Source organism: Amblyomma maculatum, chromosome 9 (assembly GCF_055883805.1).
Source record: "Amblyomma maculatum isolate TAMU_Amacu chromosome 9, ASM5588380v1, whole genome shotgun sequence".
NCBI classification, from domain to species: Eukaryota; Metazoa; Arthropoda; class Arachnida; order Ixodida; family Ixodidae; genus Amblyomma; species Amblyomma maculatum.
In genome coordinates, this window is record NC_139352.1 from 31,624,104 (window position 1) to 31,637,343 (window position 13,240).

Sequence of the window (13,240 nt, forward strand, 5' to 3'; positions counted from 1 at the left end):
AAAAAATCTTCTCGCTTACTTACATTCGTACTTTTCGGGCACAAAAAGTTAGAATCAAGAAGACTAAACTTCTGTAGTGCAAAGCGCAGTGCCACGATGGAAAAGGTCGCGTCATCCTTCCTCGAGTTTTGCATGTAGAACGGTAGTCATGAATCGTCATATAGCGCACATCGTGAATGACAGCGATCATCCTCAGTGGTCGCGCAGTATTCCTATTATTATTTAATGAGACACTGTTCTATGCAAAGAAGCAGTCGGCATTATTGTTCGGCGCAGATGATCAGCATATTCATGATGATTTCAATACACTTGGAAACGGAAAAGGAGTGTTCAGGAAGAATGTGTTTAGCAAAAGGGAATAGATGTAACTACCTCGTTGAGCACGAAAAGTTGACAATAACCGCAAACCGTCTCAACGGCTGGCTCATCACTCACGCAGGGCTCGCACCTTGGTGACCTCTACGCCGGGTCCGAGCACCGAAAGCTGCTTGCAAGCCTGCATAGAAGGAAGCAGTGAAATTGCTGTGCCGGAAGGAAGTCGGGAACACGGTAAGGAGTCGGATGACAAGCAGCATGCACATGATGGAAATAAGGTACAAAGGAAGATGCTGGAATCTTAAAACATTTCGGAAAAACGAATGAATCAAACTAGACCCTGTTAGTGCAAGAAAGTACAACCTCCCAGGGTAAATCGAAAAACAGCGTGTTATCTGAAAAGCCTCGACATATAACTATTTTAATTTCATCAAAGTTTACCCTGATGGGGTTGGGGCAGGTAGGTCACCAGCGCTTGCGGCGGGGGCTGGCCTGCCACCGATTTTTTATGTGTTGTAGGCCGTCATTGCACTCGCCACCGCTTTGGTGGTGGACGGCTGCTGTTGCGGCGCGTGTATTTCTCTCCGTCTTCCTTTTCTTTCTTCTCTATGTTCTCTTCTGTCTGCACGAGGCAGCAGAGGTTGCTCAGCTACAGAGCCAGTAGCAGCACTTGCTGTTGGGCTAGTTGGTTCAAATCCATATTTGGGAACACAGCGCGGAACAGGATGCAACACAAGCGCTCCGTCCTGTCTACCTTCGTTTTCTTGTGTTGCGTCCTGTTCCGCGCTGTGTTCCCAAATATGGCCAGTAGCAGGCCCGTGCATTTTCTTTTCCTTCTTCCTACAGCCACAACAACAACAACAACAACAACAATTTATCGCGATAAGTGAGACGGGAACCTCGTAGCAATCGCTGCAGCCCATCCCCCAATTTTACTGCCATTCTTTCGTGTTATGCATTGCATATAGTCGTCTTTATGAGCTCCCATTGGTGCGCAATGTATTCGAAACTCAGCGCTGTTTTATTGCCGTCTTAATGTGTTAAGAGGTCCTGAACATTTGTAGTCTGCCGATATTTGCCTGAATACTGACCTATAAACTCTATACGTGCGAGCCAAAAAGGAAATGAAACGTGACGCGCATTCATTCGCACATACTTCGTACTTGGTCATGTTAGCTAAATTGTCTCAATTTGTTTTTGTTGGTAAGGCTGGATGAGCGCAGAGCTGAGGTACAGGCGGGCGTAAAAGAGACAGAGTTAAATCACTGAAAAGGAGTTGCACCTGATATCGACGAATAGACAATTAGGCCCCTCTAACAGGATCGCTGCGAGAATGTGGTGGCTGGAGTTGCAAAGATAGCAAAAACCATTGAAATGTTACCACGGGCGCTTTAACGCATTTTAACACCTTTTATTTTACCGATCTCTCTCGGTTCATTCCCCAGCCTCCTTACTGGCTTCCTTCCCCCAGGCTTGCCGAGGCCCTAGCTCCTTCCTAGATATTATGGTACAGCTGCCGCCTTCGTATACGTCAAAACGCATCTTAGGATTGCTTGGTGCAGCAGTCACGTGTGGAACATCTGCTGATTGCTGCCACGATGGTGGTCCTATCTCATTAGTTACAATACTTAAGCACTGAAAACAGCACTCACTGGGGGGCGGGGGAGGGAGGGAGGCGGCAACTTAAGAAAGGTCATGAGCGTCACTTGTTCTGCGGTTGTAACGCTATGAGATGCGTATGACTGCCCTTGATAATCACAAGACATGCAATGCAACACTGTCAGGCAAAATAAAAAACATGCATTCCCTGATTGGGATTTATTTTTATTTTAATGATTCAAAGTAGTCATGGATATTTTGTTGGCTAGTTGCCCTCGGTAATTGCTGCGTAGCTAGGAGCAGGGCAAAATCAATACCATTGCCATGCGTTACACCACCTGGTGAGTTGAGCCCAGGAAACAGTAACGAAGCCTCTTGTATTGTAAGGATGCAACGTGTAAATTGAAGTTTGGCTTTATTGCCTGATAGCCAGCAGATAGCAATAAAGAGGCTATGGTCACAGATAAAGGAGCACTTGGGCTATAAATAGATGGAATGACGTACAAGTGTCACCGTCATATATGTCCTCTTTATGAACCATGTGCGACGACCTGAGTGGGTGTTTTATGGCACGTCTCGGAGGCTACACGATACTACCATTTCGCTCCAGGCAGGCAGAGTTCGTAGAGTATATCGTAACGTACAACGTACAACTGAGTACAACGTAACGACTTTAATTCTCTGATAGTTGGAAAATATTGCGACTGTGCACTGAAGATATAGAAAGAGCAAAAATGATTTTTTTTTATTTAAAAAACGGTTCTGCTAAGGCACCCTTGCTCCTGGGATGCCACGAGTGACCGCCTAGAAGCTACAAGGGTTTTCATCCGTAGGCATACCTGTAGAAATCCGTTAGAGTAACGTGCCATCATCTTGATGCCAGGCCTTGTCGTGTAGTAACCGGTCCAAGTGTGATTCGTTCTGTCTGTGTACGGCAACAGATCTTCATCGAAGCGCGGCCAAGGTTGCGACGCCGTGGCTCGGAGGGCCTTGACGTATAATTGGCAAGCCATGGAACATACGAGATAAAAGCACAATTAGAGAAAGAACAGGGACAAGGCGGTCATTTTAAGATGCTCTGTAAGAGAAAGGCAGTGAGAACGTCTTTATTTCTTAACATTGTACCTAGCATTGGGATTCAATGACCACCCTATGTGCTCTTTGAGAGTTTTCTCAGGTGTGTAAATAACCTGTGAGGTGGTTCATGACAAATACGTTTTATAAGACGGGGCGGAATCGGGTTGGGTTGGTGAACCGAGGCTGGCTGTGAGTGGTGGTGTGGACGCGTGGGTCGTCCTCGACGGATACCAGCACAACCAATGTATTTTGATGCAAAGAATATGGAGTCCCTTGCAGACAAACAAAAAGTTCAGAAGCCGTTGTATCTACCATGTTTATCAAGGTTGGTATGCGGTATTTTATGCCCCGTATCTGCACACGGGTTGTGACAGCCACAGATGTGGACTTCTCCAGGGGTAATTAAGACCATTTGGCATATATACTTTAACTGCACTAACATCGCAATACACTTCGCCAGTACTAAAATGTTATGCCATTAAATTTGATCAGTCAGTCGAACGCCATGCCCAATAAGGCATCACAGTAAGCAAATCACGATCTAATTTTTTCATTTTATGTGATTTTTGAACATGCTGGCAGCCGTGCTTAAAAGCAGCAACTTGCTTCATACGATGAAGAGTGCACTATAAATACACGCAGAAGGTTCTGAATGTTATTATATCAATTGTTATAATAATTAACAAAGGGGCGTTGAGAGAATTTGTTTAAATTACATCGGTCTTTATCCTGGTACTCATTCTTCACGAATATTGCGCGTATGCAGCGAAGCAGCTGCTGATTTTCACGTTTACAAAATTACGCCTCCATCCTAGTGCAAAAACGTTAACGAAAACTGCATGTAATTCTGGAATGCCTAGATGGATTAACAGCTCCGGAAGAGAGGATGTTTAGAGATGCTTAGCGATGCCCCAATCGTTTCCTGCCAGGTCCCAAGCGACAAACAGAAGTTTGGGCGACTGCATAGAGGCCAGTGACGAGCCGAAACAAATTGCACGGCCAATCGATGGAAGCGCACTCGTTTCCATCTACTAGCCGTGTAAATGTTCACGTTTTGTTTTCGGCTCGCAAGATGTACATATAGTATGGTGAGGCCACCCAAAATAATAAAACAATAACGTGCCTGTGCCCGTGCCACTGGGTATAACGGGCTAATCGCAAGACGTACAGTCTTGAGCAAAAGTGGTATTCTCAACGCGCTGCGAGAAAACTGTCCGCCAGATTTTTCCGACAGAGAAGTAGCTATTTCTGAGATATGCATATGGTACCCTCCCTGATATACTTGCCATCTTGTCCAACCAAGTTTGGCTTGAACATTTTTTTGTAACGAAAAAAAAAATGCAATCGTTGCGGTTCGCGTGGAGTATATCACTTTTGCTCATGGGTGTATAGTCAGAATTGACATGAAGATGATTATGATAAGGCTGACCTACTGAGAGAAGGTGCTATGCCGCAGTTTACGTTTGCAACACCAGCGGGAAAACTACAAGATAATATCTCACTTCTTTGTGCACACATCCTTCACAGCTACATATTTTATGCAGAACGAAAGTTTGTCATATATGAAAATACTTGATTGCTTTTGGTCTTCCGCCACAACAGAGACTAGGCTATAACTAATTCCAATCTGAAGTTGACTATTCCTAAAAGACTCGGACATATAACCTTTCCTTGACTCGAAATCACTGCCTATCTTTACTATCTCTTCTACCAATTAACCTACTTCAGCATCAAAGGCCATATATTGTGTATAAAAAATTGCCACTATAATTGGTCCTGCTTATAGTTATTTATTTTAGTCCCTTCAGGGTAGCAAACCGGTTGCTGTTACGGGTTAACCTCCCTGCCTTTCCTCCTCATCTTCCTGCTTTTTGTCCCGCTTATTAATTACTTGCACGAATCATTAGCATCCCACTAAATAAAGATGGTTGATTTATTCACCCTATTGATAAATTTCTACTTTTTCCTGCTCAACTCCTCTTGCTCTTCACGAGCGCTTAACAGGAGTGATAATGCGCCATCTTCGCATCGCATATTCCGATAAGAGAGTTAACTGTTGAGCTAGTTGGTGGTCACACATAATTACTGGGAGTTCAGCCCAACACAAACACACACAAGAAAGGGGACACCACGGGCGCTTATACGAAGTTCGTAGAAAACTTTACTTTTACGAAATGAGACAAACCTGCATTTGCGCTATCCTGCCGTCCTCGGTCGCTCAGTGGTTATGGTGCTAGAAAACTGAGGGCAAGGACGTGGGTTCAATTACGGCCGCGGTGGCAGCGTTTGTATCGAGGCGAAATGCCAAACTCCAGTATACGGTGCGACGTCAGTGCACGTTTAAGAATGCTAGGTGGGCCGAAGTTTTCACTGCCTCGCTACGCGTCGCTCATTGCTTTGGAGCATAAAGTGTGTTAACCGACAAAACTGAAGAAAGTTAGTTAAGAGAGTTTCTCACAGCTTCATGAAACACATCTCATTCCCCTCCGGCAAGGTGTGGCATATGGGACTTAACGCTGCTAAAAAGACGTTGCATTGGTGGGATCCGGAGTTTAGATGACCTAGTGTTCTTTAATGAGTCCAGACATCGAACAGCACACAGGTGCCTTCTGTTGCAACTTCATATAAAACGCGGCCTCTCACCAGTCGACTTTCCTAACGACTCAACCATCGCGACGGATTACTTACTTCAAGAACAGAATCCTCTAACCGAAATTTCCTGTGCACTACCCTCCTTGAAAAACACGGAGCTTCCAAACGAGTTGCATTACTTCTCTTGTTTGAACATTTAATACTGTCTCACCAGCAAGAACTGAACAAGGGTAATTGGGGTACGCCTCAGTTCGCAGATGAGCCAACGTTTCGACAAGTGGACTTGTCGGCTCATCTGGCTCATCGGCTCATCACTTGTCGGCACGTTGGCTCCTCTGCGAACTGAGGCGTACCCCATTTACCCTTGTTCAGTTCTTCTTCATACCGTGCAAACCATCTTCTTCTTCTCGTTCTAACTGGATACGAAACCTCGACTTTGGCTCATGACGACCTTAGTAGCTTAAGCTCTATTAAACCGCAAGAAAACATACGATATCTTTCTCCCGAACACCTTCTTATTGATGGCGCTGAATGCTATGACGCCAGACGAAGCTCACAGCAAGAAACAAAATTAGGCGCCAGTTCTTGTATCAAAACGTGAGCTTGCCCACAGAAGCTGGAAAAGAGGGATTACAGTAAAGCATTCTTTCGAAATAGGAAACCTATTTGTCGTGACCAAATTGGTCATGTTTTAATTATCTAGAGCAGGACTTTTATATAATGATTTATTGTTATTGTTCTGCAGATCATGTGATCCCAAACGTTTGATCATATCACATCATCACATTGACGCTAGTATATTGGGACCGAAGGTAACTGCATCAGTGACTGAGTTTTACTGACCAGGAGACGTCCACGGTATTTTGTATTGAGGACGTCATTAAGCATTCATTCTTGGCCTTCTGGATTAAAGGATGCCATGAAAGGACAGGTTATCCCTGTTAGGCTTAAACCGTAGTAAAAAGCTGATTTACGCCTCGCACTGAAATACCTCAGTCTCCTTCCTTATCGAAAAAAAAACCCCGCCGTAATTAGGCCGGCAGTGGACACATTATACACAGCCATCTGCTGCATCATTCTCATGTAAGGACACATTTAGCGCCCCATCTGGCGGCTCCACGTACGTCTGGTGGAGCGCAATAGCAGCAACTGCTGCCGCTGTAAAAAAATTGAAATAAGGGAATTCCCCGACCAACCTGCAGATAGCAGGCAGGTGTCGAGTAGACGATGCGCACGGGCCTACGACCGCGACCTGTGGCGAGCTCGAGCAGCAGGTACAGAGGAAAACTGCCCAGCCTGTTCGCTTTGTGGAACAGGTCGTCCACGTCTCCGTACTGTTGGACCGCCTTGATCCAGGTTAGGTCGTCTCCAAGCATAAGGGGAACGACTTTACCTCCGTAGGCTTCCTCCTGCATGTTCACCGCCACACTACAGCTAAGTGTCTGCCCGCTGTCCGAAGACAGAAAAAACTGTCAGTTTCAGTTGTACATGCGCCACCACCTGGGAGCCGTCACATCAAATGTCTGAGGTACAACCATGGCTTCAGGGATGTGCTCCGGTGCAACGGCATGCATTATCACGGGGACCACGTGCTAATCGAGTCATCTAGAAGCCGCCGCTTCAAATGGCGGATGTCTAATCTTACTTAAGAAAAATTGTAATGAGGGAAAGTACGCGCCACGGTGGCGAAGTGCTTAAGACACTCGGCCACTGAACCTGAACCTCATGATTCACCAACTCGCCCAATCAGCCGTTCGTCTACTGAACCTGAGTACCAGGTTTCGAGCCCGATCGGTTCAAGTCCGTTTCAATAATTTTTTAGTGTGAAAGCACTACAAGTTATCGTGATCAATAATTGGTCAGTCACACGCTCCATCACTCTAATTGTGGGCGAAATTGAAAGAGCCATCGAGGAGACTCGCGCGTTGAAGCCGCATTACTGTGAATTACCTGCGCGGGACCACGGGGGTTGTGACCTCACGAAACAACTCAGCCAATCTTAGCGGTGGCACAAAGAGGCTCAGACTATATTCCTGGCTGGTGGGGCTGTGCGTATGGGTGCTTTCGCACAATCGGGCTGATATTACAAAATCAGTCGGTTATTTCTCGTACTCCTGGCTAATGTTCATGGCTCGTGATGCGTACCAGGGGTGGCATGGGTGTTAAGAATCATAAAACAATCTTTTGTCTCAGGACACATGATGAAAAAATAGGAGCGGCTGATATGTATTTAACCGCCATGCAGCAAGTCCGGCGTTGCGGGCTCTTTGAGCAAAAGAATGACGGGAATGGATGGCTGTAGCATGTGGCAATCCGCCGGGGACATTGCCGGGCACTAATTGGTGGGCGGGTTAAGGGACGTCACATGCCAACAGGACACAACCAGAGCTGCCCACTCAGTCTTCTACTTTTGAGATTGGGGTGAGATGAGAACCGAATCTGCCAGGACCCGTGGACGAAGAGTACATACGCGCTACTCCTTTTTCATGCAGGCAGGTTCGAACGGCTTGGTGAAATGAGGGCCAGTGCTACTCGCTCCTTCAGCAATCTTAATTTGTTCCTCTGTCATTCCACAATTACTCACTACCACAATATCTTAAGACACATACCTGAAATACCAGTGGAAATATATATCCTCCTTTTAACAAAATCGAAGGGAACATGTCTGTCCCGTTTATAGAGGCAGCGCACCTAACATGGGATTCCAGGGTTGTGGAAGGCTGAATCTTGACCCTCGCACCCTAAAGGCGTAGCGCCCGCCAACTCGACCGTGTCATGTGTCCTCATAATGCCTCACAACCCGATGATCAGTCAATGGACGGTCAAGTTGCCTGTCAGATACCATCTGCTAAGCCATGAAGGAGGACTGTTCCTTTATTGTTCTTGCGTTAGTACGTTTCGTCATACCACTCAAATTACAGAGATATCACTATTTTTGTTTTTATTCGAGGAGTTATCACCATTTCAAAAGCAATGCCGTGATAACCAATTGAAAATAAGGATAAACGATGCAATATAATGGTCGCACAGCCCAAGTGCACCCAGATTAGATTTCACCTGATTACGAAAGTCAAATATCAGTCTTTTTTTCCGAGTGGAGATGAAAGCGGGTGTAATCGTTTATGACTTCACGATAGCTATATGCTAGGCATTATGGTTATTGCGAAGGACACGGCCGTCACCACTCTTGCCCTAAGGAAATGCAGCTTAGAGGTTTCTATAGTTATGAGTGCTAAGGAGGTGTAATCATTTACTATGAGAACTGTATAACCAGATCACTCATCTTTTCTCATCTCTTATAAAAGGAAGAGTGCTGGACGAGCAGCGGTTTTGTGTTTACATGACTACCGCCATATGCACAAACGTAGCAGGGGCGGGCGGAAAGTTAGGGGGATAAAATTAGAAAGCTTGCGGGGATCAAATGGATGCAGCTGCACAGGACCATGTGAGGTGAGGCCTTTGCCCTGCGTTAGGTGTAATGATGACGATGACGACTGTCTCCAGCCCATTCGTGTACTGTTTATTCATATTTGTAATTGTTTCAAGCTTCGTCTGACTGTGGTGCAATTGAGAAGAGACTCTCCTAAACAAACTGTACTAGGAGAGAAGGGGGATCCATCGCTCCGTTCCTGCAAATCAAGTTTAATGTTAGAAATGAAAAATTTGTAATTCTTCTTTGGAATAGACCAAGCTAGAGTTTGGAAACGAATATATTGCAATCTAAACGCCACTGAACATGCACTTGCATTTTTAATGATTGTATCACTTATCGATTATATAAACATATAAGTTATCAGCATTTATTAAACAAATAATTCAATATTGATCGTTTAAAACACTGCACAGGCCTGACCTTGTGGTACAAGATGCTACACTGTGCACGATATTGGCACTGCGTTTGTCAAAACTGCGAAGGTGCGCCATTCAAAGCCACTTTGTATGAAATGCTATAAGCGCCTTACACAAACGAGCTACTAGCGCACACAACACTGCCATTACACAATTATTCGAAAATTATATAAAATTTAGCCTCAATGCGAGGAAGACTATGATAAAAAGGACAAGGGGCCTGAAGGCACTGCATGTAGATAAACAGAATGACAAAGCGGCGATCACTGAACTTACCAGATCCCGTGCATGCCCGAGAACGAAGGTGGGAGTTGTCAGCGGCACTGACTGCAATACACAGCGGCAAGAAGAAATTACACATACAAAAGCAACACAGCGATGTTGTAAGGGGCTGGGCTCAAGGGTTCAAGGGGATGGTCGTCAAGTGTCCATTATGGTGGACAGTGTGCCATAGAGGGCAGATGACTACCTCGGCTTTATAAATCATACAGTCAAATCATACACATCATACGAAACACGTTACGTCTTTGGACATAATTCTACTTTCACAGTCGCAGCCAAGTGCGGAGCCAAAAGCAAAAAAAAAAAAAAATATGAGCATCGTCATTACAGGTGTGAAGCGACAAAGATAAAGGTGAAAAGCTCGTTCACCGTCTCATCTTTGAGGCAGGACTCGTAGCACAGCTCGATAGGCGTTGAGTAGGAACTCCATGGAACCCACGTGAAGAGCTCGTCGGCGTCGTCGCTGCCATGGCTTTCTCGGCTTGCATTGCCTGCGTAAAGGGACGTTGGTACTTGAGAAGAAAAAACTAGTCTTTACGGGTGAAATTGTCCAGAAAGAGTAGTCACCTCAAAGAGTGGAACTATCGGCAGAGCACAGGCTACCACGTTTCAGCAGAGAGACAAAGGAAGCAGAGAAACTGAATCCTCCGTTGGAAGTTCTTTACAGTTCACATTATTTCTTGATCTGCGAGAATTGGCTGCATTCTGCGCGACAGAAAAGCGAACTCACCTTTCGTGGTAGGTAGATTTGCTCGACAAACGCCTAGCTATATTATTTCCACCCAGATAAACTTTACCTAAAATGATTTTCTTACCAGCCCCAAAGCGTAATAAAAAAGAACTTTGTCACAGCGGCGCCATTTTAAAGCCCAAGAAGCGTTCGAGATAAATTCCGCTTTTCTCTCCAGTGCTCTTTCCGACAAAGCCAGGTTTTCATACTTCCCGATTGATTCTAAAATACAGCCGGTCACGTTACAGTGTTATTTCAAGGTCTATAAATAGAGATGCGTAAGTCGTAGCGTGATGGAAACAACGTGGTTGAGCTTTTTTTCTATGTGGTCCACAAATTTGGCATTGACACTAATCTCAAGGAAATATTTAAAAATAGCTATTAGTCTTTACTAATTATTAACAAGAATGATCGAAACTACTAAAGATCAGCACAGGCAACTCTGAACAGCTCTGAATTATTTTCAATGGCCCACAGTATATATTCGATAGTATGCAGATTTGGACGGTCATTTTATATGGGCTTTAGGTAGGCGCCATAAGGTACCACGATGCGTGTACCTCTTTGTTGGGGTCCCATCTTCCAAACAAAGCCCATGTGATGCGACGCCTTCCAATCCTTCAGTGTGTCCATAGAAACACGGCCCGCCATCATGCCGCTGAAACCCATCTGCACAGAGGTAGAATTGTAAGTTGAATTAAAAGAGACTGCATGCAGCGCGCTTTTGTACTCACGGTTAAATTTAAAAAACCTGGTGTCGTGATGCTTCAATTACGAATGACAGTGAGCAGCGTTGCAGTAACAAATAGAGCAGCAGAAAAATTAAAACGCAATTGTTAGGGTTAATAGAGAGATTTAGCATACCGTGATCCGCGATCCGCTACCGTGACCCTCTACCGCGCGTGGGCGGGGTGCACAAGCTGATTGGTTCCGACGCAGCAGGTCTATGCGCCGACAACCAGTACGTGGCGCCATCTATCAGCGTCAAGGTAGTTTGGGCATGTGCAGTGGAATGCGCGGTGGCGGATCACGGTAGCGGATCGCGGATCACGGTAAACTAAAACTCTTTAATGAACTATACTCTTAGCGCGACTCTGATGATCACAGACATGCTCAAAATCCAGTTGCTTACTGATGCGCATGAAGTCGCTGGGTTTTCTCGGTTCTCAGCTATTTGTTAGTGATTGCGCAAATTTTTCTGCATTTAGTGGCTGTTAGCCTATAGTAAGTAATTATATGAACCCCTCAGTATGAGTATGTTTAGTACTGTCCCTTAGTTTCTAAAATAGAATTTTTTTGCAGATTAGTGGGTATCTTCTTTCGCCTGTTCTAGAAGGAGCCGCGACACTGTGAAGCAAACGTCACGTAGCCGAGGAATTGTGCTGAGGCTATAGGAAATATTCTTAACTATAATCTTTAAGTAAAAAGGTCAAGATATCCATTCAAACAAGTTTTCCTTTGAATGAACGAATCTCATGCTGTACTTGTACTCAGGCTACCAAACAAAAAATGTAGTTATGATGAGGGCAGCGTAGTTGTCGTATACATTCAATGCAAAACGACTGCAGTTTGAAGGCTTTGAGGCAGCAGCTGTCGCTAAAATCGAGGACGGGGTACTTGCTTGCAGTCACTTGCTGTTCAAACTTCGCAAATAAAACGAATTTATTTTATTTCCTCTGCCACTTCAGTACCTTACTCTTGAAGTTTAAAAAGACTGTAGTTGCCTGACACTAGCCTTTGAAGATGTCACTCCGTAATTTCAGAGATTGCAATTATTTGATTCTGGTCTTCAGATAACCCAGACTCAATTTCACGAGGGAAATATTTACCAGGCGGTTGTTTAGCAAGAACTCAAAGATAGATTAGAAAAACGAGATAATCTGTGGATTACCGTCTTTGAATACTTACTCCTGATTTTCAAAGAGTTTATTTACCTGATACCTTTCTTCAGATCATGCACTTTCTTACGTCATTATTCTTTTCTCGTCAATTTTGTCTCCAGCTGTCTATGTATGTTCCTTTTCCACAGAAATACAACTCTGCTTATATATTATATTTTAAACGCATCAGAAAACTAGGTCATCACAGCCTGAGAAGGGTGCACGTAAGACATACCGCATCTGGTTCAACGCCAAGCCAGATGTATTCGGTAGCTTTCTACTACGTTTGGTTTTCCTCACCCTGGCGAAGAGGGCCGCCTGGCTGAGAGAGTGCCCGAAAGGGTCCGCCTGCCAGGCCACGCTGGGCACTCCGCAATCGGGGCCAAATGTGTCGTTCAGGAAGCGGAGGCCCAGCGTCATCTGGTCGATGATGGCCGTGTAGTGAGTGACGGCCTCATCGTTCTGAACCCAGCCACCGCCGACGAACTGAAGGCGCCCTGCATGTTATGCACGACATATGCTCTTCACTCACACAGCGATTCTCACAAAATGTATCCTGTCACGTGTCTACACTCGAAGGGTCCTAGAATAACGTCTTTAGTTATTCAACGCTGTGGACAATTGGAAGTGGGGGGTGCCTCACAAACGATATCGACATTAAAGAATTTCTTTTCTGAACTCACTTAAGTAGCGGAGTAATTGAGGGCGAATAAATTGGTTTCCTTATTTTCCTTCACTAAATGTTTATCAAATAATTTTTATTGAATTCTGCGCACAGAACGACCGTCCTATTTCACGGGCCGCAATCGATGTTGTCGATCACGGAAATAAAGTAGCCATTCATTGATGCCATTTCTATCTTGAGAGACGGCACGTGGGTTAAAGAGAGTGCTGTTCCTCTTGCCGCCCTCTCCAC

At 45.0% G+C, this 13,240-nt stretch overlaps 1 protein-coding gene across 1 annotated transcript in view; it reads right to left on the bottom strand.

Annotated features, from left to right (window-relative positions):
* The window catches only part of LOC146178770 (lysosomal alpha-mannosidase-like), a 32,193-nt gene extending 19,449 nt beyond the window's left edge, over positions 1 to 12,744 (bottom strand). Inside the window, exons 1-7 of the mRNA XM_084580022.1 lie at positions 12,625 to 12,744; positions 11,005 to 11,113; positions 10,084 to 10,205; positions 9,709 to 9,759; positions 6,780 to 6,992; positions 2,754 to 2,903; positions 436 to 496 (exon numbers count right to left, since the gene is read on the bottom strand). Coding sequence (XP_084436148.1) covers positions 436 to 496; positions 2,754 to 2,903; positions 6,780 to 6,992; positions 9,709 to 9,759; positions 10,084 to 10,205; positions 11,005 to 11,113; positions 12,625 to 12,744 — 826 coding nt within the window. The remainder of the gene's footprint in view (positions 1 to 435; positions 497 to 2,753; positions 2,904 to 6,779; positions 6,993 to 9,708; positions 9,760 to 10,083; positions 10,206 to 11,004; positions 11,114 to 12,624) is intronic.
* Between the last annotated feature and the right edge of the window lie 496 nt (positions 12,745 to 13,240).